The sequence below is a fragment of the Terrapene carolina genome, unplaced genomic scaffold, assembly GCF_002925995.2.
Source record: "Terrapene carolina triunguis isolate 2854851 unplaced genomic scaffold, T_m_triunguis-2.0 Scaffold89, whole genome shotgun sequence".
NCBI classification, from domain to species: Eukaryota; Metazoa; Chordata; order Testudines; family Emydidae; genus Terrapene; species Terrapene triunguis.
In genome coordinates this window covers 8,462,634-8,490,552 of record NW_020664440.1, presented here as the reverse complement: position 1 = coordinate 8,490,552, position 27,919 = coordinate 8,462,634, and the positions used below count along the sequence as shown (strand labels likewise).

At 39.2% G+C, this 27,919-nt stretch overlaps 1 protein-coding gene across 7 annotated transcripts in view; it reads left to right on the top strand.

The window, feature by feature from the left end:
• FOXP1 (forkhead box P1) overlaps positions 1-27,919 on the top strand; it is a 220,319-nt gene that overhangs the window by 125,210 nt on the left and 67,190 nt on the right. For 3 of the 7 annotated variants that reach the window (XM_029911165.1, XM_029911164.1, XM_029911163.1), the window contains 4 exons: positions 5,413-5,550; positions 6,674-6,763; positions 12,412-12,571; positions 18,622-18,826. In XM_029911165.1, the coding sequence (XP_029767025.1) occupies positions 5,413-5,550; positions 6,674-6,763; positions 12,412-12,571; positions 18,622-18,826 (593 nt within the window). Of the gene's footprint in view, positions 1-5,412; positions 5,551-6,673; positions 6,764-12,411; positions 12,572-16,104; positions 16,156-18,621; positions 18,827-27,919 lie in introns of all 7 variants that reach the window. The other 4 variants (XM_029911161.1, XM_029911160.1, XM_029911162.1 and 1 more) reach the window with 3 other exon arrangements.

The window sequence follows — 27,919 nt, the reverse complement described above, 5'->3', positions numbered from 1 at the left end:
TGAGGTTGAAAAGATCATTCTACTTATTCAGTGACTGTTTGTGTACATTCCACTTTCATCTGTATTTGACAAATGTTAAGAGTAGAAAGGATTTAATTTATGTAAACTTTATATTTTTATGCAAATTAAATGGGTATTTATTATAGCTGAAACAATTATCCTAGCACTTAGTAGGGAACCTGGTATGCATGAGAAGTGGTAGATAAGATCAAATGAAGTTCTTCTAATGTCCCATTCTGTGTTTAAAAAAAAATGAAATTTTACAAGTTTTGTTTTGACTAGAGAAGAATACAGAAGGCTTCATAGAGTAGATATTCTGAAATATTGCAGAATTCCAAGAGAGCCGAGATTACTACGTTACATAAATCAAAGGAAGATCTCTCCTCTTGATAAAATGTAATAAACTAAATGATAAAAATAAAATGTTAATTGAATTTTAAAGAGGGTTTTTTCCGCTCTCTTTTTTAATAGAGGGTTATATTGTTACAGAACACTGTTATGCTAATGACTAACTATTTAGCTGATTTTACATTAATATAATAAACATTACCTGTCTTAATGTGTTATATGGTATTGTGGCAAAATAGTTGTCTAAAAATGAAATTCCATTTTTCATAATGATACAGAATGATCGTTTCTGCATGAATAGTTCTAGCAGTTTAGCTTTGTTGTTGTTGTTGTTTTAAAGACTGAAATATTATGTCAGAAATATTTTACGCTCCCAGGATGACTATGGGTACTGTGTTCAGTACTTTATTATTTTAAAAGCATCAGATACAGACTGCGGCATTATGCTTTTCTGTTTGCCAATACATCAGTGGCCTGTCTTCTCTTGTAGTGTCACCAAAGTTATTTTTTTATGTTGCTTCACTTGAAGGTTTCTGTATTTTGTATTTTTCACATTTTAGTCTTATGATAGGCACTCAAGTTAATGGTTATTTATTTATACAGCTCTATTTTCCATGTAGTCCACTTTTTTAATTGCTGCTCTATCCTTCATTCTTTCTTTTTATGCGTTCAGTTATATTTTTGCTCCATTTAACTTTTGGCAGCAAAGCCTTCATCCAAAGAAACACAGTCTTCAAATCCAGATACTTGGCATAGTAACTTGATTTGTGCCAAATTTTAACACACTGTCACAAGGGATGAGGATTTTGCTGACAAAGATTTTAGTTTTGTGGGTTTTTTAACTAAAGAAATCATCCACCTCTTAAATGTATTGTGATAGTTAACAATAAATAGTACAACCAGCTCCAGTAATGAGATATGTGCAAATTGCATTCTGTGCTGGTTTATTCTGTATACAAGTTTTAACTAGCTGAAAATATTTGGTTAGTATTTAATTATGTTAATATAAGTGCAAAGGGAAAAATGGATTATAATCTTTTTCTTCCTCTTAACTCTATCCTATTTAGATAGAACAGTGCCAAATGCGTCATTGGTGTAACTCCATTGTTACATTGAGGATGAACTTGGCCCAAGTTCTTTAAGTTTTTCTTTTCTTTTTCTTGGTAAGCATCCTATAACATGGTATATGGCAGGGCTGAGGAGATGGCCCAGAGTGGAAAGGATTGTTGTGGAATCCCGAGAAATAGCAAACAGAGTCTTGAGAGAAATATAAAGAGTCTGAAAGCAATTGTTAGTATTAAAGACATTTTTTGCCGTTGATGATATTAGGATGTCAGCAGGTCTATACTAGTAGAGTTCCAAAAGCCAAAATGCAGCTGTATTTTTACCTCCACTGCCAGATTTACATGCACCTGGGTGTCTCCCACACCCTATTGTTATCAGTCAACAATTCAGCATACAGTCTATTAAATATACCAACAACAACAACAATACTGTGTCCTTCTGAAAATAGAAATAAACAACTCATTAAGGGTGATTTCTATTGTTCTTGGTAAGTTAGCATTCTCTATATGTATCTGCCAGTAGTTTAATTTGAACTTCAACTCCCTGAAGGCAGAAAGACAGAATTATTTTAGTTCTTCATAAACTGCCTTCTGTGATTCATTGTTAACTCATAAAACACATTCATTTTCATGTGCTTAAACAGGTAAGCCATTTTCAGTGTAGGTTTATAATTATAATTGTTTTTGTTTTTGGCAACACATTTAAATTGACAATTGAGAGAGAGAAATCTAAAACTAACAGCCCCCAGTTCAGGTGTGACTTACTATCACACAACATATCAGCAATAAATATTTTTCTCTGAAGTAATGTAAAGTATATTGTACAGTATCTTAAAATAAAGTTTAATTTTGACTGAATACACTCAAAAAGGGATCTATAAATATTAGAGAGCTGTAGTTAAGAACTTACATGACTGTTTTAAATACTATTGATTTAAACCACTGGCTAGATTTTATGAATCAAAGTGTAATTTCCAAGCTTTGGCTATATTTCTCAACTCTAAAGCACTCTCTCTTGTGTGCCTTTAGCAGCTTTCCAGACATTCAACACGGGATTAAATGATAGTAGTTACAATGATCAATAGGTTAAGACCGGTACAATCACTCTTACCGCTAATGACCTCAGTAGTAATGGGTAATAAAGTGTGGGCTATAATAGGCTATTGCTGGTGCTGCATGCCCTTTGATTCCTAGTATTACTAGGGACTAGCTACAAGAAAAAGTTGGACGTTGGGAGTTAAGGGAGTGGATATATAGGCCATAATTCTTAACTATTTAAAGTCCTTAAACTGTGCTCTTTTTTTTTTTCTTTGACACAATAGTTTCTGGTCCATTTGAATATGTTTGTTAAAGGTTTCCATAAGTTATTTTCATGATATGCTGGAGCAGAAACTTTGGGTAAATCTAATTTTTATGACGTTTATAAATTAAAGGCAGAGCCCTCTTTAGCAGTACAGAGCTAGCTGGTGTGACAATGTGGTTTCAGATGATAAAAGTAAGTTGAGCTCATCAGCACGCTCCTGCTGTCTGAAAGATGCCATATATGTGTTTTCTGCTACCTGTAAAACATTTCTGTTTTAGCAAAGTATTAACAGTTTCTCTTTAGAAATTCTTCATTGGAAGGTACACAAACACTTCTCAAATATAGGGGCAAATCTTGCCCTTAGACCCATGTGCACAACTCCCATGGAAGTCAGTGGGAGTTGTCCATCCATAACCAAGGGCAGAATAATGTGGCCCTTAGTATTAATCACTGATTTGTAGGGTTTTACAGCACCCCACCCTGTTCCTGTCTGTATCCCTGGTTGTTGTCAGAAATCTGATTGAAGAGTATTTGTATTGTATATCTTCCAAGAATAGCACAGAAAACATACTTAAACATGCTTCCTTCTCTGTTTGCTCAGTCATACTTCAATAAAAGATAGTGTAAACCTCAAGGAAAAGTAAACTTCTTTTGGGATGGAATAACAAAGACAAGTAAAGCTTAAAGGCTAGTATGGTGACTACCAAATATAAGTAAAAAAATTCTACTTTGAAAAAGTTATTTTAAAAATCACATGGATTAGGATACTCAGAATTAATGAGTTTACTGACAAATGATTGAGGCTTCTCAGGGTCTGTCTCAATTGCTATGGCACTTCTGTAGTGCAATTGCTGTCCAGTGTGTTCACTATAGAAATACACATACAGCTAAATCCTGGTCCCAACCAAGTCACTGGGAGTTTCACCATGGACTTCAATGGAACCAGGAATTGTCCTTTAATTAAATCTTTATTTTCATAGTTATCAGATGTGACTGTCTGTTGGATATTATGGTGGGTTGTCCAGATGAATACCATAGTGCACATTCAGAAGCACTCTGTGATACTGAGAACTTCTGGGTGACATTCCAGTGCCATATAAATGAGATGTCAAAAGTACGTAACCATTTTTTGGACTTTTTCAAACAAATGTCTTAAAAGCAGTTCCTGGGAATTGCACATAACATGTACATAACAGCACTGGAGGATGTGCACTGTACGTGAATCTGACCTTCAGGAACCATTTTTAGTTCATCAAAATTAGTGATGCTGAGAAATCAGGACATCAGTGCATAATGACTGTGAAATTAGGAATGAGAGCTTGCTATGCAAATGACAGGACAAATCATGTGAAAAAGTCAAGATAAACTGCATATTAAGACATTATGTTACATAAAATTAATACTGCATTTCTCTCTTGCTTACTACTACTCTGAAAGATTTTTTTAAAAACTCTTTTATCTTCTGATCAGCTATTGTCTGCTGATTTTTAAAAAGTGGTGCGCAGAGAAAGTGCAAAACATGTTATTACCTTTTATTGTAATACATGAGATGACAAGAGATCCTTTTTAACAAAGTATATCCTTTACTGCTTTTAGTTCTGTGCTGTCACATATTTGATTTGAAACTAAAGAAAAGTAAGGTGCTTAAATATTACTGTTAAAAGTCATATGGGTTTTGTCTTTTTGCTCTATTGTTGTTTTTTCTTTCTATTTTTTCCCTTTTTTATTATTTCTAGTGAAATAGTCTTCTTGCATTACTGGGACTGACAAAATGGTTCTCATGTAGTCTGCAAATTAAATACAAGTGCAGTGATTATTTTGAATAGCTAAATTACATTCTAGAAAGCTTGCAGAATTCATAGCATTGTCATTAGGTATCCGCTTGAATACAATTTGTGTAACCTTGGCCAAGACAGCCTGTCATTTTAATGTCAGTGTTTTATCTGAACAAGACATCATCCTTTCAGATACAGTGTACAGGTTCCTTGCAGAGATGCCCGTGCAGAAACGTGTTAACAGTTGCAAATATGAAATGCTATCAAGTTCATCACTGTAGCTGTTTGTCACTGAAATGTCATGGAAAGCGGCTTTTAATGGTATCTCACGTAATATGAAAGAATTGAAGACATCTGTATGCTGGGTGAATATGGAATGGTAAAGACATCGTAGTAGGGTCTTTCTGTTAAAATTGCATAGGAACATAGGTGCTGTTAGTCGCATCTCTGAGCTTTCATTCATTTTCTTAAAATCATTGTCTTACGAGGGTCTAGATCCCATCAATGTGGGACACCACATTGTTTTTTCTTTTTTGTGTGTGTCTGTTTTGTTGAGCTGACTGTTTCTTCTACAAATATATCTATCTTGACAGCTTATTCATATACTGAAATAATTTTCATTGCAATAATGTTTTGGAGAAAGAGGCTGTAGTTGGGAGAAAATAAAATCAGTGCTTTCATGTTTACTCCAGTGGGCTCTAGAAGCTCTTGCGCTTTTCAGTACTTTGACACTACAGAGGAGGAGAAGTAAGCAATACAGCAGAAAACAGGATGGTGTCTGAACCAGTTCCGTAGACATAGCAATGGACAAATAATTATCAGGATAAAAAATAAATGCTCAATATTAAAAAGTAAAATAAACGGTAGTAGAACTCTTTACAAAGTGTTCTGACTTCTTATGCCCACTGTGTTAATGCTCTAGGTTCCAGTGTCAGTGGCTATGATGACACCTCAAGTTATCACTCCCCAACAAATGCAGCAGATCCTCCAGCAACAAGTGCTAACTCCCCAGCAACTCCAGGTCCTGCTCCAGCAGCAGCAGGCACTCATGCTTCAACAGGTAATTGTTTCTTTTACAGCTGGTCAGATGGCTATTATAGGTGTGCTAATGTCCTTAAATATGCCTGTAGTGAAAGCTGCCTACATACTGGAGCACATATCTTATAGTACCTGTGTCTGGGGTGAGCTGATTCCTCTGTTGTACTTAAAGCTAGTGATTGGTATTGAAAACGTAAGGGCAGGGACTAACGCTAGCAGCCTTTCCCAGATAGCTACATAAAGATACATGTTTAAGAAACAAGAATCCTACAGATGCCGCCATTGCTCACACCTGCATTCTCCTTGGCGCATCACTTCCTTCTGACTAGTTGGAATAAACGAAGAATATAGTAGAGAGGTGTTTTCAGTTCTAAAACGTATTAAACCCATATGGAACAATAGGGACTCTCAAAACCACGTCAACCGAAACGTGGCATATTTGCAAGCTTTAACCCTTGAATGTCAATAAACAAATGTATTGTGGAGTATCCGTTTTCCTGGGTACCCAATTCAACATGTGAGCCTGTGTCAGCTAAAAGTTTGCAACAAATGAAGTATGGTTTTAAAGTTTACTTATCTTAATGTGCTGCACAACATTAATTCCATGATGACTTTAAAGGCCACTACAAGCTAACCTTGTGTACTCTTTCCTCACTGTCACTCTCTCACTCATTCATTCACTGAGTGGATATCTAAACTGCATACATCTACTATCCATCTGGGAAGTGGGGAGGGGGAGGGGTATTATCTGTGATGTCTATGTATGTATTGAACAAAACTTAATACAGTCAAACCCTATCATTTAGAAAGCATGTATATGTTTCACAACAGAGATTTACCAGCCTCTCTCAGCAAGGGCATTTTGGCTTTGTTGTTACAATCAAAGGTCATTCCTTGCCTTATTTTAATTAGTTTGTGTAGAAAATGGTATGTTTTTCATCAGTTCATTTTGGAGATTACTTTTCAAACGATAATGCCAAGAATAGTCAGTGTGCACTGAATTTATTGTCAAGTTTCAAACTAAAGGTCAGACCATTACAGATAAAAGGATGCTGTTTTTCAAATTACAGTTTGTGTGTTACACCAAAAGGGACACTGAATTGTCCCTCCACTTTGTTACTTACCGTGTTTCCTCTTCTTTATAGCAGCAGCTTCAAGAGTTTTATAAGAAACAACAGGAACAGTTGCAGCTTCAACTTTTACAGCAACAACATGCTGGAAAACAGCCTAAAGAGGTACAGACAATACCCATTTTACTTTCAAACCACAGATCCCAGGGGACTGCCTAGTGGCTATTAAACTGTCATTCATCTTATAAATGATTACACAACTGAGCTGACTCTATCAGGTCTCAGCTTTCAGCTTTGGAGTGATTGTCCTGTTTTCTCTTTTATTTTCTTGCGCTTTCCATTTGCTTGCTGCCACATATTTTATAGCACAACATCACACCTTGCTGTTTGGTGTGAGTATTGGAACAAGTATCTTGACTAGTGTCTTTGGAGAGAGTTTTTTGGAAGAGAGTTATTGTACACTGGGTGAAAATAAGGATGCAGTAGTCAAGATGCTGTGCTCTCAAAGCAGGGAAATAGTTCAAGAGGTTTTGAGAGCAGGTTCCCTGTATCAAGGCAGAGGCTCAGATTACACATTTGTCATAGTTGTAACTTAGAACAAGAACTGCATTTAAGGAACATTTGTTGTGACACAGACCAACAAAATCTGAGATGCAAAGATAAGACTGAAGGGCCATCTCAACTCCTCACATTGTGCCTAGCTATTACAGCACACGTGATCTGTATAATAGCAGGAGACATCGATCTGTTGTCACTGCAATACATGGACAGAGTGGGACAAGTTAGGGCCAAAAGTCTGTCTGAACTTTGAATACACTTGCTTTTCTAAACTTCTATCACAATCAGAACTTTGCATCGTTTATAGCGATATTATTATTATTTAAAATTTAAGAAACCAAAATTCCTCCTTGAAGTGACATGAGAAACTATGTAAATCCATGTTCAGGAACCTGAACATTAGTAGTCAGTGGCATTAGTGCCTGGATGGACACCTCTTAGTAAGCTGCTTCTTGGCACAATATGCTGTGTAATGCCTTTCCTAGCGGTGAGGCGTTCCTGTCGGTGTGGCAGGCATGCTGCGCAAAGTACACATAATAAAAATGGCCCGACCAATTTTTTTTCTTTTCTTTTCAAATTTGGCGAGTTGTACCATCCATGCCACATTTCAACCCAGTCTGAATTTTTACAGTTGAGCTCTAAACCACTGAAAATAGGGGGTTTATAGTGGAAACGCTGACACAACCTTAACTACAATGTGCGAACGGGCGCCACTCTAATAAAAAAGGAACAGATTAAAAAGTGTCTAAAATGTAAATCTAAAGGACTAACAGTAATTAAAATGGAAATGGCACAGGGAGGGAAGGCATGTAATTGTGAGATATCACTGTGCAGAATGCTCTCAGCTTTGTTTTGCTGGCTGTTTTTCTAATTCAGTAGGGCTTACTCATCAGTGGCAGTTCAATGTGCGTTAATGACTCTGGGATGCAGGCATCACTCTGGACAAAGAAATGATTATTGTGCGGTCAAAAGAAGTTCAAAGACAAGAAGGGAATTTCAGTTTTTTCCTTAGAGATCCACATTCAAGAGCATATAAATTAAGCCAAATGTTAAAAACCACAGTCTGAAAGCTGACTTCAAAGTCACAACTCTCTAATTAATGAACTGCAAGCTTCAGTTTGGACAAGTCGTGGTTTGATGCGCCCATAAATCAACATGACAGGTCTGTTTCACAGTCTCAGACAGTGCTTGTCATTGAGTCACATCAGATGTAAACACAGCAGAAAAAAGAGGGAATATGAAGGAGGTGCAATTGATCAACAGAATTGGTAAAAACCCACTTTTGAAGCGCATTATGCATGATCACAGGAAATGGCTATAGCCTCAAGAGGCTTTCTCCTTCTGCTGTTGCTTTTTTGAATCAGATTTCTAACAGCCTTCAAAAGGGAGAATAAGAATTATGGAGCTTCTCCCCTGTGGCTGGCAAGCAATAACCCCCTGTTGTTATTTTGTGCTTCTTTCTTTTCAAAGGCGTCAAAATTTAGTTTTTTAAAGATCTTTAACTCTATATTTGAAGACAAACAATAAAGGGCTGCCACTGTCATTCTTATCAGTTACCAGGGATTGTATTTTTTCTTTCTGTTGCCACTTCTTATTAACCTCTTATTTGGTCTATTAGACATAGTTTTGAATGCAAGCCTGCATGCTGGGAGAACATGAAAGTTCAGATGAGCTCAGAGGGCAGATAAAGAAATTTGAAGGGGAAAGTTACACAGCAGAATGAACGATAAAAGTTAACTCTTCTAAATTGCTGTTGTCAGACAGGAGAGCATCTCCGACACAAAGATGATGGCTTGAAGTTGAAAGAAAAAAAATACTTTGTGTTAAAAGGCAAGAAGGGAAGTTAGACAATGTGATGGCATTTTAATATCTAACACACTGATTTACTGTGGTCACACTTCTGATATTGCACTGTCCAGAGTTACAATAAGAAAAGACTCCTTCCTGTTTTAAGAAGAATATTATAATATAATAGACATAGGAGAATAAGGGTCCAAGACTCTTTTCCTTTTACTACTTTTTTTTCCCCTGATGATGTTAGTTAGAGGCCTGTTTCAACAATGCATTTCATCCCACAGGTTTTTCAGCCCCATTTTCCTGAGCTAAAGAGGGTGTTCTTACTAAATTAGCATGCAGTTGGTGGTCCTTTTTTGTGCTAAAAATGACAATAGAGTCACATGCTAGCAATTTTGTGATGTGGACTGGTGGTTATGATTTTAACATGGTTTGAACTTGGACATTGACAGATGGAACAATCCTATTAATTTACTGTATCCCCCAGTCATTAGTGGCTCATAATATTGCACCATCAGTTTACCAAAAAAAAAATCCACCACCAAAACCCTGTTAGTCAGAGAGATTTGACCTATAACCAGGACAATACGCAGGACTTCTGCGACCTTTTCTTTTACGTTATATTAAGGGGAATTTACAGCTTGATGCAGAGCAAGTTCCCATTAGTGATTGCAAGAGCTCTTTCTATAACTCACTGCAATCTTTAAAAAAAAAACCAAAAACACTAGCTCATCTAGTCTACAAAACTGATTCCCTGATACCTGACAGAACTGACTTTGAGAAGCAGCGGACAGAATTATTTTCTAAATAAAGGTAGCAGAAGAATCCCATTTTGTGTGTTCAAGTTGGGCTAAGAGAATTGTTTTAAAAAGGCCGTTTGTCCTCCAGCAGTTTTGACAGTTTATGTTAGGCGGTAGGGAGTAACCTAAGAAAGGAAAACAGACCTTTGACAGAAGCTTATGGGAGGGGATCAAAAATGCAAGTTTTATCAGGATATTTCAGCATTTTAACACTGACTACTGACCTGACAACAGGACTGCACTGAGACCTTTTTTGTATGCATTCAATTGTGAGAAGTAAACAAACTGACTTGTATCCTGTGTTTGGTAACTGGGTGGGGAGCACAGTTTGGCAACGTGTGTTGCTTTTAAATTCTTTCTTGGACAATGGGCCTTGTATACTTTTATATCCTGGCTTTTCAAATGTAGAGAGCTTTCATGAGCTTTTCTTAGGGATAGCTGAGAAGAGAACCAAACAGGCATCAGTCAATTTATATAAATAAAGTGTTGTAAAATCTTAATTTACATTAGATGGCAAGTAACCAACATGTCCAAACCAGGGAATATTTTAAACTCTGTTTTTTTAATATGATCGCGTTCATAATTTTTTATTATGAGAATATCTGAAGAGCCAAAAATTATTCAAACATGAACATCACCATCATTGTGGTTTACATTAATCTGATAACTTGCGAAATAGGAAAAACAATTGGATCATTTTGAGCATGCTGTTTTACAAATGAAAATGCTGGCTCTTAATTTTAATTTATTTAAATTTTTGTTGTCGGTACTGTAGATTTTGTTTTTCAGAAAGGAACTCAATTAACTTTCTCAGTGGTATGGGGGTAGGTCTGAAATTGGTTGCTAATATGAGATTGGTTGGGTTTTTGCTATAAAATAAGCCATTTGGGGATTAGAACAAAAATAGCTTCCATTACTCTAAACTTTCTCCAATAGTCTTTTTTAAAAATCAAGCTTATGTCAAGTTGAGCATGACTGGGTCTATTCTCTCATCACTGCACTGATGCCTCTCCCGTGATCCGAATGGAGCATTCCATATGTGAATGGGGTGAATTGATTCCTTAATTTTTTTCAGGGACTTTTTAAAATGTGGGGCCAGCTCCTCAGTTGGTGTAAACCAGTGTCACTCCAGTGACTTCAATGGATTTCACTGTTGCACACCAGCTGAGGATCTGACTCAGGATCTTTAAAGGGATTGCAAGGCGTTAAAATGAAAAAAAGGTGGTGATTGGACACTTTGCAAGAGTGCCTGTGCCTGCAGTTTTGTAAGAGTTAATTTTCTTTCCGTAATTGTTAGCTCTAATGTGGATAAGACCTCCACCTTGATATGATTCCTAGCAGATTAGGGATATTAGATAATTTCCTTCTATTTATTGTACTGCTGCGCTGTATTATCTTTCTATCACTCAGATAATTACTAAGGAAATCTACATAAATTGTTTTTGGCTAGCACAAGGAACTGCTAAACACTGGCATGATGTATTGATGTTTTACACAACAAAAGTTTTCCTCCTGTCATTGTACAATAAATAAAAAGATATGTATCAAAATGCAAAGCCTTTCATGGCTTTTTAAGAACAAAGCAAATAAAATACAAGATGAGCATGGAAGCAAAACCTAGAGGGTTCCTTAAACTGAAGCAAAATTAAGAACTCTGAAGCCTGGAGTACAGTACATATTAAACACTCGCATTCAAGTAAGCTGTTGTTTGCTAAATTATGAATGTATGTAATTAAAATCTAGTGGCTGTTTCTGTGAAAGATTTACAATGTTATTTCATCGTTTGTCATGGCTAATTAACAATATTAGATGAAGTTTTTCTTCTTCAAAGGTCTGATTTTTTCTCATTTATTTATGTCAGAAGTGATAAACAGAGTAGTTAAAAGCTTCTCCGGGCGCAATAGTGAGAAAAGCAACATGTTCTTTTACACCTCAAAGGTTCAAGGTTCAAATCCCAGTGGAGTACAGCAACTCTGTCTTCTTTATAGTGAGAATAATTAAAAATTTCAATGTGCAGAAAGTAAAAGTCTTAAATATAGCATGGAACAATTCAATATACAGGAGAAAGTACTGTAACTTGATTAATGAATAAGTTAGAGCAAGTATAGAAAATGCAATAAATTAACCCAATCAGTTGCCTTAATAGTTGAGACAATCCTTGCATGCGTAAATGGAGCATGGCACAGGATTATTTTTCATTCCTCTTAAGTATGATATGACCTTGCAATGTGATTTTTCCATTTATATTCACGCTGTTCATCCTGAAGTATCACCAATTGCTTCAGACTACACATGGATTGCTTTATTCACCACCAAAATGCGACCACTTCTGGGTGGAAAATTCTGTAGCACAATATAACACAACAACTTAGACCAAGAAATGCAGAATAAATATTTCATGTGACGTGCAGGGGGAGTTTAGGTAGGAAGAATGTAATTGCCCAACGTGGAATTTGGCCACAATCCTGTGGTTAACACTGCTACTGAAATAATGACTTGGGATCTTTAATGAGAAGTGGTCAGGGCCTCCATTCAGTGTCCTTTGTTGGTGCTTGGTGACGACTATAATCAGATGAAGTGTTTTGAAACTGGGAGCCATTTAAATATCTCGTATAAATACTTAGTTCTGAAATGACAAATATGCCTTTTTTCCCCTTTCAGCCACAGCAACAGCAAGTGGCTACACAGCAGTTGGCCTTTCAGCAGCAGCTCTTACAGATGCAACAACTGCAGCAGCAGCATCTCCTGTCTTTGCAGCGTCAAGGTCTGCTAACAATCCAGCCTGGCCAGGCTACCCTGCCTTTGCAGCCTCTTGCTCAAGGTACGTGTGCAGTCTGGAAACCACCAACCGTAAACCTCCATTTCGGGGCTTTAGAGAAGATAACAAATACATCTAAAATGGAATAAAAGCTCCCATAGGCTGGTAAAGTAACGAATAAGAAATGAACTGACAGGCAGGTTGCTCATTAGAAGGTTTTGTGGCTATTCTGGGAAGCACAACACTGAAGTGTTGGATTGCTCTCACTAGAAATGGGCAAACAGTATGGAGCCTGAGTTGAGTTTGCATAAGTGTCCGGAAGGCTGGATATGAAGCTCCTGGGTCTACAAATCTAGATATGTTCAGAATAGGCTTGCTAGCAAGATTGCTGGCACTTTGGTCATGGCTAGGAATAGCAGGAGAATAGCCTTCCGTATGTTATTTCGGCACTGCGGGTCCTTCCTGACGGGAAATCAGACGTGGGAAACTCAGACCCAAACATTGCCGATCGCTGGGAGTTTGATTCCCTTTTATGTCTAGATACGGGCAAAGGTGGGACTGTTTGGGTTTTTTCCATACCTGTTTTACTCATCCTTGATTCCGCTGCAAGTACACACACAGTGGACCAGATCCTCAACTGGTATAAATTGGCATAGCTCCATTCTCCTCTCAAACTGAAGCAAATTGGGATTAACTCCACTGAAGTTAGTAGAGTTATGCTGTCATAAATTGAGAATCAGACCCCATGTATCTTTCCACAGTCATACTCTGCAGTAAATAAGTACTTCTCTGAAGTACTTAGGTTATTAAAGATTTCTTTAAATGTGTCAGTAGGTCCTTTTTATTTAGCAATACTTTTGAGAATGGTTAAAAATCTATAGTTTATTCCTCCTCTACTTCATTTTCACTGGGTTTATCTGTGTTACAAACCTTAAGACCCTGAGACCAGCCTCAGCCCAGGCTGTTCTTATTAAGAAGGCAGATTGTTCAAAGTTGGCATGGCTTGAGGAGGAGCAGGTCTTTAAAATATAATGCTGGTATTTCTGAAGTCTTCTCTCCCCTTCTCCCATTCCCTCCCCCCCAAAAATATGTGCTAAATATAAAGAGTCATCTTAGCCTCTCAAGTCAGCTCAGGTTGAATGATTTGGTTTCTTCAAAGCTGTTAACAGCCTCAAGGCTCCTACCGATTGCTAAACCCTGTCGTGTATTTATATTTAGATACACTCACTTAAACAGAGGGAAGAAGTTCTACTCCCCTATCTCCTCGTTCCCCCAAAAATATACATATTGCTGCCAGAGGGAGGGTGATATAGCCAGCAAATTCTAACCCCAGTGGACGTAGGGAAATACCTATGTGTGGTGGAATCCTCATTGGCCAGATTGGGTCACATGTTTACTTCCATCCCTTTCCTAACTTCAGTTTGAAGAAATTCAATTCTGCATGTGCCATTTATGCCTCGTCTGCCTAAATAATGGAGGTCTGACATGGACTTGCCATGCACGTGAATCTCCCGTTGATTTCAGTGGAGGCTGTGTCTGTGAGGGCTGCAGGATTGGGCCTTTGATATTTACTCCTCCTCTAGCGCATCTTTGTCAACGGGGTGGGGGGGAATAGTATGGAACTAATCCAGAAAAAAGGCACGTAGGCTATGCCATTTGTACTTGCAAAATGTTACAACGTGCATTAATTACCCCTTCAGATTTATTGTTGGAAACATCGCAAGCTGTTCCTACACACCCACTGGACTCAAGCTTCAACCTTTCTAATTTTTCCCACAGCTCCTATACTATTAAGTTTGCTCAGTAAGGTTCATTGTATAGTACATCAGTTAAGCTGTCCAAAAGAGGGCAATTGGGCAGTGACAAGACACGCTCATGTGTAATGTGAAAGAAATGAATGTGGTGATGCATGAAGTGTAATCTGTGCAGTAACACATCAGAGACACCAGTAGGTAATTCAGCAGTCATGGCATTGATTGATATGGTTAGCAGTGTAGTATAACTATTAGTCCCTACAACATTAGGAAAGGAACATATTTAAAACCTAAGGGGTACCTAGCTGCATGCCAGAGTTCACATAAATATAAACAAAGGTGCTTCAGAGGTCTGATTCTAGTGGGGAAATGAACTATAGTGTTGATATCATCCCTTGTGAAACTGGGACTCAGTTTAAAAAAAAAAAAAGTAACTTGAGAATTCAGGCAGGTTGGAATACAACACATCTTTTTTTTTTATCACAGAGAGAGATGATGGCTTAAAACTGATGTCATTATGAGGTTTAAATCAACTTTCTGCTTGCTTGAACATGGTCACCTGGGTATGGAGGTACAAGGACAAAAAGAGGTTGAGCAACTCGGTTTGTCTTTGAGCCAGTGATACCTGGGGTTGTGAAATTGAGTTCCATGAACAGTAATCTGTCAGCTGTCCCCACAACATACATTTTTTAAACCCGTGCCTGCATTTTCTTTCATAATGAAAGGGACTAGTTGTCCTGAAAAATGCAATGATGAGCCAGAGTTATGGTTTAAAATAATTTGTAATAAACGCTTTAATTTAAAAAAGAATCCCTAGTGTATCCTTTTCTTTTGAGAATTTTTTGCCAGACTGGAACAAATACTGTAAAACACACAAAAACCTCGAGTAAATGTAGACATGTATTCATGACAAATTAAAGCATTTGCTACCTAGTCATATTCTAGATGGCATATAGTAGTTGTAATATTAATAAATGTTTCCAAGGAGTGAACCACAGTTTATATGTAATTTTTGTTTTGGTTTTCAGAATTCGTTCATTGTTTAAACTACATTTTTGTTTCAGCAGTTGCCTATTGTCTTATACAAAATAGCACATCCTCTAATGTTATATTTTTGTAATCTCTGCAGTATCGTGCAGATCTTGGACACATCTATAATCTGGATTTTACATCTGTACACAGCCACAATTTTAAAATAAACCCAATTTCAGCAGTATTCTGAACTATATTAGGGCTAGTTCTTCAAAATCAGGCTATAAAATTAAACTTGCAAATCTCACTTCAGGTCACTACTGGGCGCAAATAATAGGATGGAGGCATCTAGTTGTCTGATTGCTCTCACAGATTAGGCAGTATAGGTCTAAATCCTGTTGTTTGCACTTGCAAAGTTGCAGACATAAATAATTGTGTCCACAGATAGTTGCACGTGCAATTTTAGAGGATTGATTTAAAACTTGGCCCTTAATATTAAAGTGAAATTATATAAGGGTAAATTACATAATTTATTATGTAAATTGCCATATTTGATTTAATTTTTAGCATTTGTTCCATCATTTTGGAAGATACTTTTAGTGGCACTGTATTTAAGAACCATTTAGATTGATGAGCAATAAGCATATCTTTCAACTATTAATTTGACAATTTAGTTAGGAATCATCTTTGGAATTATTGTTGAAGAGTTAAATTTTGCTTTCTAACCAAGTGATGTCCGTGATTTGGTCATTTTAAAGTAACTGGTATCACTTGTGTATATATATGATGTCATAATTACAATTCTGTTATCTAATCCCGTCTGACCTGAAACCCTGGCTCTTATTACCTACATTGGTTGCTACTACACAGCATTTGCTGCCTTCCACTTCCAAACTGAACGTTACCCTCATACATTGAAAGGTGACTATAATTCTCATTAATGTTAATATGAGTTATGTTTGTGTATTAAGTGTAGACCAAACCTACTGACTTTGGAGGAGGGGGTTATTGCTATAACACTGAAAAGCTTTGTCTTCAAAAATGATTAGGTGAATTCTAAAGATCTACTACTACCAATTAAAAATCTACTACTTGTCTACAGATACAGAGAGTGGCAAAAAAAAAAAAAAAGGACTATTATTCTTTCTCTATTTGTTTATTCCCCCAAAATAAAAATAGGTGTCGTGGACTCATATGGTCTCATATCAATATGTTATCAACAACAGACAAGCCTATTCACTATTGTTGCAATTGAGTAAACAGTGGCGTAAGGGTCAGCCCTATTCACAGGTAATTGTTAGTGTGCAGACAGTCCTGTCAAGCATGTTAGCTAAAAATACATCCCGCACTGTCACTTTGCAAGGTGTTTGAAAATAATCGCCCAGATGCAGCGAAACAGGACATAGGCTTGTGTACTGACCTTTCTCTTTGTTTAATTTGCCTCAGAGGTTTATTTTCAGGGGACAAGTAATAATTGAATATGTCTAATAACTAAATGCTCATTTGGGACAAAATCCATCAAAATATAATTGGCATTTGATATTTATGAAAGAAAAATGACTTGGCTTTAGAGCGATAGATGTGTCCTAAGACTGTCTGATCACCTAATGTATAAATTGAAGCTTCTTTTATAATATATATTAATTGCAGATACTTAAGCATTTTAGCATTTTTTGCAGTGAACCGTTAGCAGAGACCAACTGTTTTTGTTAATGCTACTCTCAGAAAGGCGGGGAAGGTTATTGGTCTGTCGTGCAATAATTTACTCCTCTTTGATATGCAAACGATCCACGGTGAATATAAAAAAATCCTATCAGACTCATTTCACAGTTCTTAACCACTTAGATTCTCTGGAGTCTATCGCCTCATTAGACCAGTGCTCTCCAAAGCTAGCATAATTAAAATCTTTAACAGTTTAGCAAAGTAAAGATGTTTGGCTGATCACGTTGAGATGATTATCTATCCATTGTATTCTAAATGACAAAAATAAATTAAATTTAGACCTTGGCATTTTTTATTATGTGTTTCAAATGAATATAATGCATACTGCCTCCCCCTCCCAATACCGTAGGTTTGGTAGGATACATGCCTGTTTGAGCTGCTGCTGTGTATTCAGAAAATGGCAGATTTCCTTAGGATAGCTGCAGCGTTACAACACACTGAAACATGAAAACTGGACCAAATGCCCAGGAAGTCCTATTCTAAAGCAGACTTTTTTTTTTTTTTTTTAAAACTTTTAGGATTTTATGTTTTAGATAGATGTCTTTAAAAAGATGCTGTCACTTCTGCTTATTCTATTCTCCCATACCGTTCTGAAATAGCATTGAAATGTTCTGTGATGTGAGAACGTGAGGGGTTAGATCATGCATTCTGAATAAAGATTATGTTTATAACATGATCAAAGTCCAGGTTGTATTGGGCCATGTTACTCCCTGATGTATCTCCAAAGATGAATTTTATTCCACTGGTGTTGTGTAAAGTTCTCTCACCTGGAATGCTGGTTGAACCTTGTAAATAAGGCTGGTGTCCATTTTGACGCTACTATGAAACAACATTTCTTGAAGCTTATTTTATGTTTTCATTTCACTTTTGAATGGCTCATTAGCATTGATCTAAGAAATGACAGTAATAATAGTGTTACTTGTATAGAAAGTTATACAGTTTTTCAATAGACACATCCATCAATTAAGTGAGCAGTACTAGAAACCAAAATTAATGAGAAAGATAGGTGTGTTAATGAAATAATCATAGTATAATCAATTTGACTGTTAAAATTTGAAAAGCATTCTAGGAAGACAATATGAATTCATAATTTATGTCTAAAAGTGATTAATAAAAACTGTATTTAATAATAAAGCTATTTGTCATCATTTAAAACTAAAGCACAAAATTAGTCATATTGTGGTTCATGTTGTCATAATAACACAGTTGAATAATTTTATTTTAAGATCTTCCTTGCTTCTAAAAATAGATTAGAACGTATTCAATTCTTTCTTTTTAAAAAATGCAACAAAACTTCTTCAGATGGCTGCAGAGTATAGCCTGGCCCCACTTTCTTGCGGTGATCTCACAGGCAAAACTCATTTGGAGCTCTGCCTCCAAAGGGACTTTGGGATTGGGCCCTCTGGTACAAAAATCATAGAAATACTAATTAACAGCACATATTTTTCCCCCAGAAATCTTGCTTTAATAGGAACTGCATGTTGGGCGCTAATCAATTTAGCAGGAAACATAAAGTGTTACTTCTGTATTAGCCTTTAGTTTAAAAAAAAAAACACACAGAAAACTAACACTAGGCTTTGTTTACTGACTCTTTGATTTAATTACTGTTTTAAGAGGGCCGAATTAGCTGTTAATTGATTTAATTATCCAATTTGTTTGTTTCAGGCATGATTCCAACAGAACTGCAGCAGCTCTGGAAAGAAGTGACAAGCTCTCATACAGCAGAGGAAATAGCAAGCAACAACCACAGCAGTTTGGACCTGTCCACCACATGTGTCTCCTCTTCTGCACCTTCTAAGACCTCCTTAATAATAAACCCACACGCCTCAACGAACGGACAGCTCTCGGTCCACACTCCTAAAAGGGAGAGGTAGGTGCTGGTAGAATTTACATCTATCTACGTGTAAATCAGGATCTGGTTACTGTGATATTGGTGACTCTAACGGGAGATTATTTACAATGGTGGCCGATAACCTGGCCCACATTTTGCCCTTGCTTTCTCCTGCCATTGATTGCAGTGAGTTTGCAGAAGATTTATGACGGGGCAGAATTTGGCCCTTTTGGGCTGGTCTACACTGGGGGGGTCGATGTACTTACCCCGCTGTGAGGATGGCAGCAAATCGACCGCCGCGGCTCCCCCATCGACGCCGCTTACGCCTCCTGACGAGGTGGAGTACGTGCGTCGATTCGGGGATCGATTTATCGCGTCTAGATGAGACGCGATAAATCGATCCCCGATAGATCGATTTCTACCCGCCGATCCGGGCGGGTAGTGAAGACGTGCCCTTTGTTTAGGTCTGTATGGCTTGCTAACTGGATGAATGCTACACCAATGCATGCATGATTAGTTTATTAAAATGTTTTGAATATGATCTGTGATGTGAAGATTATAATTGCTTTAACTTTTCCAACATGGCATTAGTGTTACTGCTGATGTGCCCTAGGGATTTAAATCAGGGGTGAGGAAGAATTAGTTGGTCAGTACCACCCATTTTATCATACATCATCCACCTTGTTACCATGTTGTAGTTCCTTGTCTTACGTTATGTTATATGGTTGCAGATCTTCTGTACTCACCCACTCCCACAAAACAGAACAGACTTGAATTCTCCAGGTTGATAAGAAGTGCAATATTTCTTTTAAAGTACCTGTAAATTCAGATTACTGGCACAGGGTTGGTTTTTAAAAGTTTGAACTAATTTGTACTTGCCTGGGTGGTAGTTTGAAAGTGGTGGCTTAATTCGGGGGTTGTCTGTTGAAGATGCTTCTTAAGTATGGTTCCACTTGAGGTGAAGACTATTTCATTGAGGTTCTTTCACCCCTGACATTTCTGCATCACTTCCATAAGGTACTTCTAACGTTGTATTTTTAACTATTGATTACAGTGAAATATATGCTCCTAAGTAAAGGGCAGTTCTTGTTCTTGTTTGGAAAGCTACTGTAAGAGTTCAGGCTTAAGGTTTAGTCTGAGCCCTGTGCGTGCGCGTACACACACGTGTCAAACCAAGATTCATATTCTATGAAACAGAGTTTCTGTGCTTGCAAAACGATACCAGACCCTTACTAGCCAGAGACTGATATGAAAGATGTATCCCCCCCCCCCCCACCCTTGTGAGGTCCTGCAACATGCTCTGATGAGAAGTGCAGTTCCTATCCCCAGTGACATGATGGACAGATGTGTTTGGAATTCCAACCAGAGAGCCTGCTCTGTCTTTCATATCAACTCTCACCTCCTTTTAGCTGCTGGAAGGAGATCCTTCCCTCCGAAGCCCCTACTGTAGTCTTCATCCCTCTACCAGCCTGCCAACTGCTGGAGATAGGACATCTCTGCTACTCCATCCTTCCTCCAAGGAGCCTCTGGTTTTCTACATAGCTTTCCCAAGGAGCACAGTGAAATTGACACGATTCCTTTCCCATTCTCTTTTGTCCACAGAGATTCTGAGCAGTAACGTTAAGACTGACCAAAGTCTTGCTTTTCTCTTTGCTGCTAATTGGAAACAGCAGCAGAGGGACTGGAACTGGGTCTGCAGACTAAGGAAGGCAGTACTGTGTACATTAGTTGACATTTCAGAAGATTCTCTTCGCTAGCCTAGAAATTTAATGTTTAGTTTTTGATGAAAGCTAGATTCCACAGAAATGGATAGATTTGTTCTTCCTTCACCCTTTTACTCACGGCCTGGGAGTTATTCCAGTGATGGAAAGCATGTTGATAAGAAAACTACATGAACGCATTGCGTATCTTTCTAACATTAAGAAAATCAAACTGTTATGTATAGGTACAATATATAGAACACACCCTTGAGAAAATTACTGTTGAGATATTGTTATATACAGTAGGAATAATTTTGTAACTTACATAGGAAGGACTCTGACGTTCATATGAGTGTACATTCATATATAGATATGAAACCAATGTATTGGTTATAACACACACCATGCAGGATATCGTTTCCATGAAGGAATAGATGGGGTACTAAACTAACTTGATAGTGTTTAATTAAAAGCAAAGATACAATCTAATCATTTTGTACAGCTGAACAAGAAGAGGTTTTTTTATGATTTTTCTGGTCATATTTGTACTCCTGTATTTTTTAAAAATATCTCAGTTTTTTCAAACAATTAAAGACCACACAATGGAATGGGTCTGCTCTCACTTAGTAGGAAACAATAGGTCCCTCCCTAAGTTAAGTTTGGAACACAGTGGAGATAGAATCACAGGACTGGAAGGGACCTCGAGAGGTCATCTAGTCCAGTCCCCTACACTCATGGCAGGACTAAGTATTATCTAGACCAACTTTTTGGCCTGAGGGCCGCATCGGGTTTCCAAAATTGTATGGAGGGCCGGTTAGGGGAGGTTGTGCCTCCCCAAACAGCCAGGCATGGTCCAGCCCCCGCCCCCTATCCGACCCCCCCTGCTTCTTGCTCCCTGATGCCCCCCCCGGGACTCCTGCCCCATCCACCCCATCTCCCCCGCTCCCTGTTCCCTGACTGTCCCCGGAACCCCCGCCCCTGACTGCCCCCTGCCGCCCCATTCAACCCCTCCTCTCCTTCCTGACTGCCCCCCCCGGGACCCGTGCCCCCATTCAACCCCTGTCCCCTGCCCTCTGAGCGCCCCGACCCCTATCCACACCCCGACCACCACTCTGAACTCCTCTGCCCTCTATCCAACCCCCCCCCCCCATTCCCTGCCCCCTTACCATGCTGCCTGGAGCACCAGTGGCTGACAGCGCTACAGCTGTGCCGCCCAGAGCACCAAGACAGGCAGCCGCGCCACTCGGCTGGAGCCAGCCATGCCACCGTGCAGCACAGAGCACCGGGTCAGGCTGCGGCTCTGCAGCTACGCTGCCCGGCAAGAGCTCGCCGCCCAGAGCATTGCGCTGGCGGCGCAGTGAGCTGAGGCTGTGGGGGAGGGGAAGCAGTAGGGCAGGGGTTGGGGGCTAGCCTCCCGGGCCAGGAGCTCAGTGGCTGGGCAGGAGGGTCCCGCGGGCTGGATGTGGCCCGCGGGCCATAGTTTGCCCACCTCTGATCTAGACCCTTCCTGACAGGTGTTTGTCTAACCTGCTTTTAAAAATCTCCAATGATGGAGGTTCCACAACCTCCCTAAGCAATTTATTTATTCCATCTATGGGATTTATGATGTAATGGATGTATGAATCCATTTTGAAATAGGAACTTGCTTTCCATATTATTGTAAAACAGAGCTGGAAATATTTTGTCTATACACTATATTATAAATGTTGGTCTGAAGGCAATTACTTTTCAAACAAGGTGATACGTATGTTTTGTTCGTGAAATTCCACGCAATTAATTAGAAAGTTATTAATATATCGCTGAAGGTTTTGAGATGTAATAGGTTAGCGAGAGACCTTAGAAAAAACCTCAGTAGAATTTATAATACACAGTATATTAGTTTATTACAATACTTATTTGTTTATCTATTAAATTCCCTACATTCTCAAAATATAAAAATACAAACACAGCTGGGAATTAAAATAAGAGGGCTCTGGACTTTGCTTTGCCTTTCTCTATTTGAGGTACTGAAGGTTTATGCCACCCATTTGCTGCAGTGATTGAATTACATCTTTATCCATAAGGAGAGCAGGAGACTATACACAGCAGAATGCCTGCTGATGCACTTAAGGTTTTTGTAGCAGTCTCATCAGGCATTGTGGTGCCTGCCTAGATTTCACATGACACACAAAACTCTTCTTGTTTAGATGTATTTCACTCCCTCCCTCTTCGAAAGAGTATTTGTGTACCATCCCTGTATTCAGGGTGGTAAATGAATAATAAGAAAAAGTACCCCTCTGATGGGTTGAGATGTATATGTAAAAGCAAACAGAGGGAAGAAACCTACAGAATAATAGCAGAGAGAACATAGACTTCATATTTTTGTTCTCATCTAATACCAGATCGAAAAATTAAGCCTGGGAAGTAAGTATATGGATCTGATCCTGCACTCAGTACTCAGTCAAAACCCATAGTGACATCGATGCAGATTTTGCTCAAATAGGAGGGGATGTCAGGATATGGCCTGGTGTGTCAGGAAGTGTATGAATGGCAGTTCTGAACATCAATCTAGACCTAAGACTTCTCACTAGTAGGCTACAAGCGGTACATGAACTTCTTGGCAGTACAGAAAGTTCCTTTCTTAGCAACTATCCTATGGATAGTTTTGGGCGGTTGCTTTTCTGCCCAAAGAATGGTCTTTTGGAGGGTACAGCAGATTGCCTCTTGGTGCCCTTTCTGTTCTGTATGGCATTCTGAGGAGGGTTAGCGAGAAAAGGGATTCCAATGGCTTCAGCAACTGTTGAGACACTGCAGTGATGGGCACTAGTACAAAACCCTAAAACTGACAGATGACTCTCCGCTCTGGGGGCCAGATCCTGGCGCCATGCCACAACACGTTTGCACTGCTGCAGTGGCTGCACGAATGGGGCAAGCGAAGATTCCTCCAGCATGGGAGACTCCCCTGCACGTAGGGCATGGGCCTAGAGGAGGAAACGGGGCCAGCACCTACATCCCCTTTATCCCCCTGTCCCTCTTGGGTCTGTATCGAGCACTGCTTGGCCGGACTCAAGGATTGGAGCCTGTCTCTTTTATTCCATCTGACCCAGCTCGTTCAGCAGAACAGCCAGTTGTGTGAATTGGATTGGGGCTGAGAGGAGGGCGAACAAGCTGTGGCTCAGTCCGGGTCAGATGGAGCTCATGGTAGCAGAATGGGGAGAGCCACAGGAAGAGTTGGCAAAGATGAAATCAGCATCCTGACTGGAGGAATGTAAGCACCGCTCGTTATGCAGATCTGCCGCTTGGGCTGGCTGGATCCCCAGGGGCTTCTGGGGTCTCAAGTTGCCACTAAAGCCAAGTGCCCTTTTTCCCCCCCTGTATCGGTAGGAACTGACAAGCATGTTAAATTTTCATTTCACGTGCGGGCAGAGCACCAGTTATTTGTGTGTGTGCTACCTCCACACTAAGCTGTTGTAACACCCACTGCAATGGAACTAGACTTCGAGACCATGTGGAAACTGGACTTCGTGCAGAATACGACTGCCCACTTACTGAGCAGTGTTTCACATGGGGAACACGTTGCACAAGTGCTCCATAGTCTTGTCGCTTTGTATTGAACCAGAGAGTCCTGCGTGGTTTGGGCCACCCAGCTGGCATCCTCCTCACGCCCCGTGTGATATCTGTGCGTTGATTATCAGGAGAGAGACACCTGTTTAAAAGAAATGGGGCTGGTGACAGGGCATCTTCAGCGTAAGACCAGTGGAACTTGCTGTCAGCCTTGATCTGACCCAATCCGGAGTTACTGATTTAGATTTAAACAATAAAAAACACTGGAAAAGCTCCAAATGCCCTAACAATTAATCATTTACAGCCACACACTAACGATCACCCAGCAGCAATAAATAATCACATGCGGGTAGGAGTAACATTAGCTTGTAGGGTGTGCATAAAGCTTTTCCTCCCCTGCCTTTTGGGCTTTTGGACAGGGAGTGAGCTTTAGGGATGCAAGTTGGTTATGTGGGACATAATTGTCGTTGTCCTCCTCCTCCTCCTCCCTGGCACATGTTACTGGGGCACTTTGTTCTGGATTTTGTGGAGTTATTGAGCCGGTGGACTTGATTCTGTTGTTGCTGACCATGCTGTAAAGCAGAGTAACTCCAGTGATGTCATTGGAGATAGAGGCACCCATGTAAAACCATTTGGAGATCAGCGGCATGCCCTGCATCTTCCAGACGAAGGGATTTGAGCAATGGATAAGTACTTTAAAAGAATGGGAGAGAGAAACCTTTTTTTTTTTTTTTTTTTTTTTTTTTTTAAACCATGCTCAGGTGTCACCAAGCTAAGGCCCCAGTCCTGCAGCTGGATACCGATAGGCGTAAGGGTCTGCCTGCACATATCAGATTGGTGGATCTGAGCTCAGATTTGTGGTGATGGTGGCAGAAGTGGCAACTATAGTTAATCAGGGGAGACAGTCACCAGGACTGGATCACAGTTCTCCTCTACCGCTAGACAAATAGCAAATGCAACCACCCATGCTCAGAATCTTCCCTTGGATGTGCATGCACAGCTTCAGGAGACTCAAGTGGGAACCAAATGCATTTTGGAGCAGCGGATATTCCCAATTTGTAAAATAGGTCAAGAAAAGAGAGAGGTTGGTGAGAGGGTTGGTTTTGTTTTTTTAATGCCCTGTGAATATTACTTTGACAGAAACCTTTTTTTAATTAAATGATATAATTCCAGTTAGAAATAACGGGTTAATGCTTTCATTCACTTTGTCTTTAAATGTATATTACATCTATGCTTTTGTCCCACATTGCGCCCAGTTCTGTAAGTAGCAGCAGCAGCAGCTCTGGGGTTTGGTGCGCAGCAATCTGTTAAGGAGATAAATAATCTGCTTTGGCATGACACTCCTACTCTCCTCTTTAATTTGTCTTACACAAGGAAAATTATAATTAAATCATTCAGGGTAAACCCTTGAGTGTTGAAAAGGAAAAAACACACTTTGGTAAAGATTGCCAATAGAGACCCACTTCCCTGTTGTGGCGTGCAGAGACATTTATCAATATTCAGCACTATTAAAGGGAGAACATTTCGTGTGATTTGTGAGGCGGATGCCAAAGCTCAAATCAAGGCTTGTTAAGATCCTTTCCCCATGCAATCATGGGTATTCAGCATCATTAGAATTCAGCACTGCCTGTGTGTTTCATGCTTTGATTTTACTCAGACAAGTTAATAATGTTTATTGTGCTGATTTTTATATATATATTTAAATAAATATATATATAAATTCACTCAATGCAATAAACATACCTCAGTCACCAGTACCCTAAGGGAAATATTTAGTTATAGATACTTGTATTCACAAAGGATAAGAAAAAGTGAGACCATCAACTAGCATACAAACCTCTCATCATCTTTTCAGCATTTGGGTTTCTGCAATAAAAAGCACTCTTTTCCCAGTAAGTAAATAAATAAAGAAATGAAGCCAGTTAAGAACGTCTGCTGAATGTAGAAGCATGAAGGGCAATACCTTGTCTTTTTCATATTGTTCCACTGCATCTTCATTTTGGGGAAACTCACACATTTTGGTAACACAGCAGCAAAAATGTATTTGCTACCGTGTTTTATGTATGTGACTCCTTACTTTAAAGATTGTCGGGCATTGTCATAAGCTGTAACATAAACATGTTTAAATTATTTGTACATAAGTATTTTAAGTCAAAATATATCTAAATGCATGACTCATTTAAAATAATCTGAAATTGTCCAGGGGCTTACAACAGATTATGATCCTGATCTCCTTTGTAAAATACTTCGAAATCAATTTATGAAAAGCACTATAGAAGAGCTAGATGGTACTATTATTATGTAATGTAACACATAAAGTCTCCAAGTATTCTCAGGTGTCTGTACACTGATCCAGTCCCCCTACGTAAGTTAGAGCGATCCTCAGGCTGCTGTAACTTATGCAGTTGTCAGCACTCCCAAGAGGCTGGTATGGTAGCTGGAATTTTCGGGGTATAGAGAAGCACTGGTCGCACATGCTACACCAGTTCTGTGTCTCATAGACTTTAAGGTCAGAAGGGACCATTGTGATCATCTAGTCTGACCTCCTGCACATTGCAGGCCACAGAACCTCACCCACTCCTGAAATAGACCCCTAACCTCTGACTGAGTTACTGAAGTCCTCAAATCATGGTTTAAAGACTTCAAGTTACAGAGAATTTACCATTTACACCATTTACACTGCCGGTGACTGGTGCCCCAAGCTGCAGAGGAAGGCGAAAAAAACCCCAGGTTCTCTACCAATCTGACCCAGGGGAAAATTCCTTCCTGACCCCAAATATGGCGATCAGTTAGACCCTGAGCATGTGGACAAGACCCACCAGCCACACGCCTGGGAAAGAATTCCTGTAGTAACTCAGAGCCCTCCCCATCTAGTATCCCATCTCCAGCAGTTGGGGATTTTTACTACTGGCAGTCACCAGTGGGCCACCTGCCTTTGTAGCCAATCTCATTATACCATCGCCTGTCACCAGAGGATCCTCCTGTGCTGGGGGCGATCCTTCTTTTAGATGGGTCTGTAGACTTTAGGGCTGTTTTGTGCCAGCAGAGTAGCAAAAAAAGCAGCTTTGCCACAGGAGAGAATCTGGGGCAATATGATTTTTGTTCCCGTACTTTGGAGAGTCTCAATTCTAAGTCTGCAGCTCTTTGTTGATTTCAACAACAAGATGATGACAGGTGTATGTGTTCATGTACATATGTGTGAAATAATTCATTAAAAGAGCAGTTCTATTAGTTAGAGGGTTGCAAGTATATATGTGAATTATGATATAGGATTACTAGACACAGGAAAAGTCCATTTGTCCAGTAAACCTTTCTAAAGCCTTCATGAACTCCTTGTCTGATTTTTACTGTCTTTATGTCCTTTTCTACCATATTTGAATCCCTTCCCTCCACGTGAGTAGGCAGTTAACTCATCGAATAAATAAATGGAATAAATAAGTAGGTGATTTATGTGAATCTTTTCTTGCATGTGTTGCGGAAGGAATTAGTCTTGAGGAAGGATCTAAAGGAGGAGAGGGTAGTGGCATGGCAGACCATTGATTTGCTTCCTAAGCTTAATATATAGTGTTTGTTTTAACCTTACATGGCAACTAGGGCTGCCAACCCTCCAGGATTGGCCTGGAGTCTCCAGGAATTAAAGATTGTCATGTGATGAAATCTCCAGGAATACATCCAACCAAAATTGGCAACCCTAATGCCAACCAATCATTGGGCTAAATTCAGTGGCCCTTAACTGAGTGAATAGTGGTTCAGCTTGATTATAGACTATGGAATGTGGCCCGTAATTAATAATCTGGATGAAATAATTCAGCCTGTTGTCTCTATATACTCCCGGGGTCTGATTATCCATTGCCTTGCTTCTTGTGTAGCCATTGTCGCTCATTCTGGG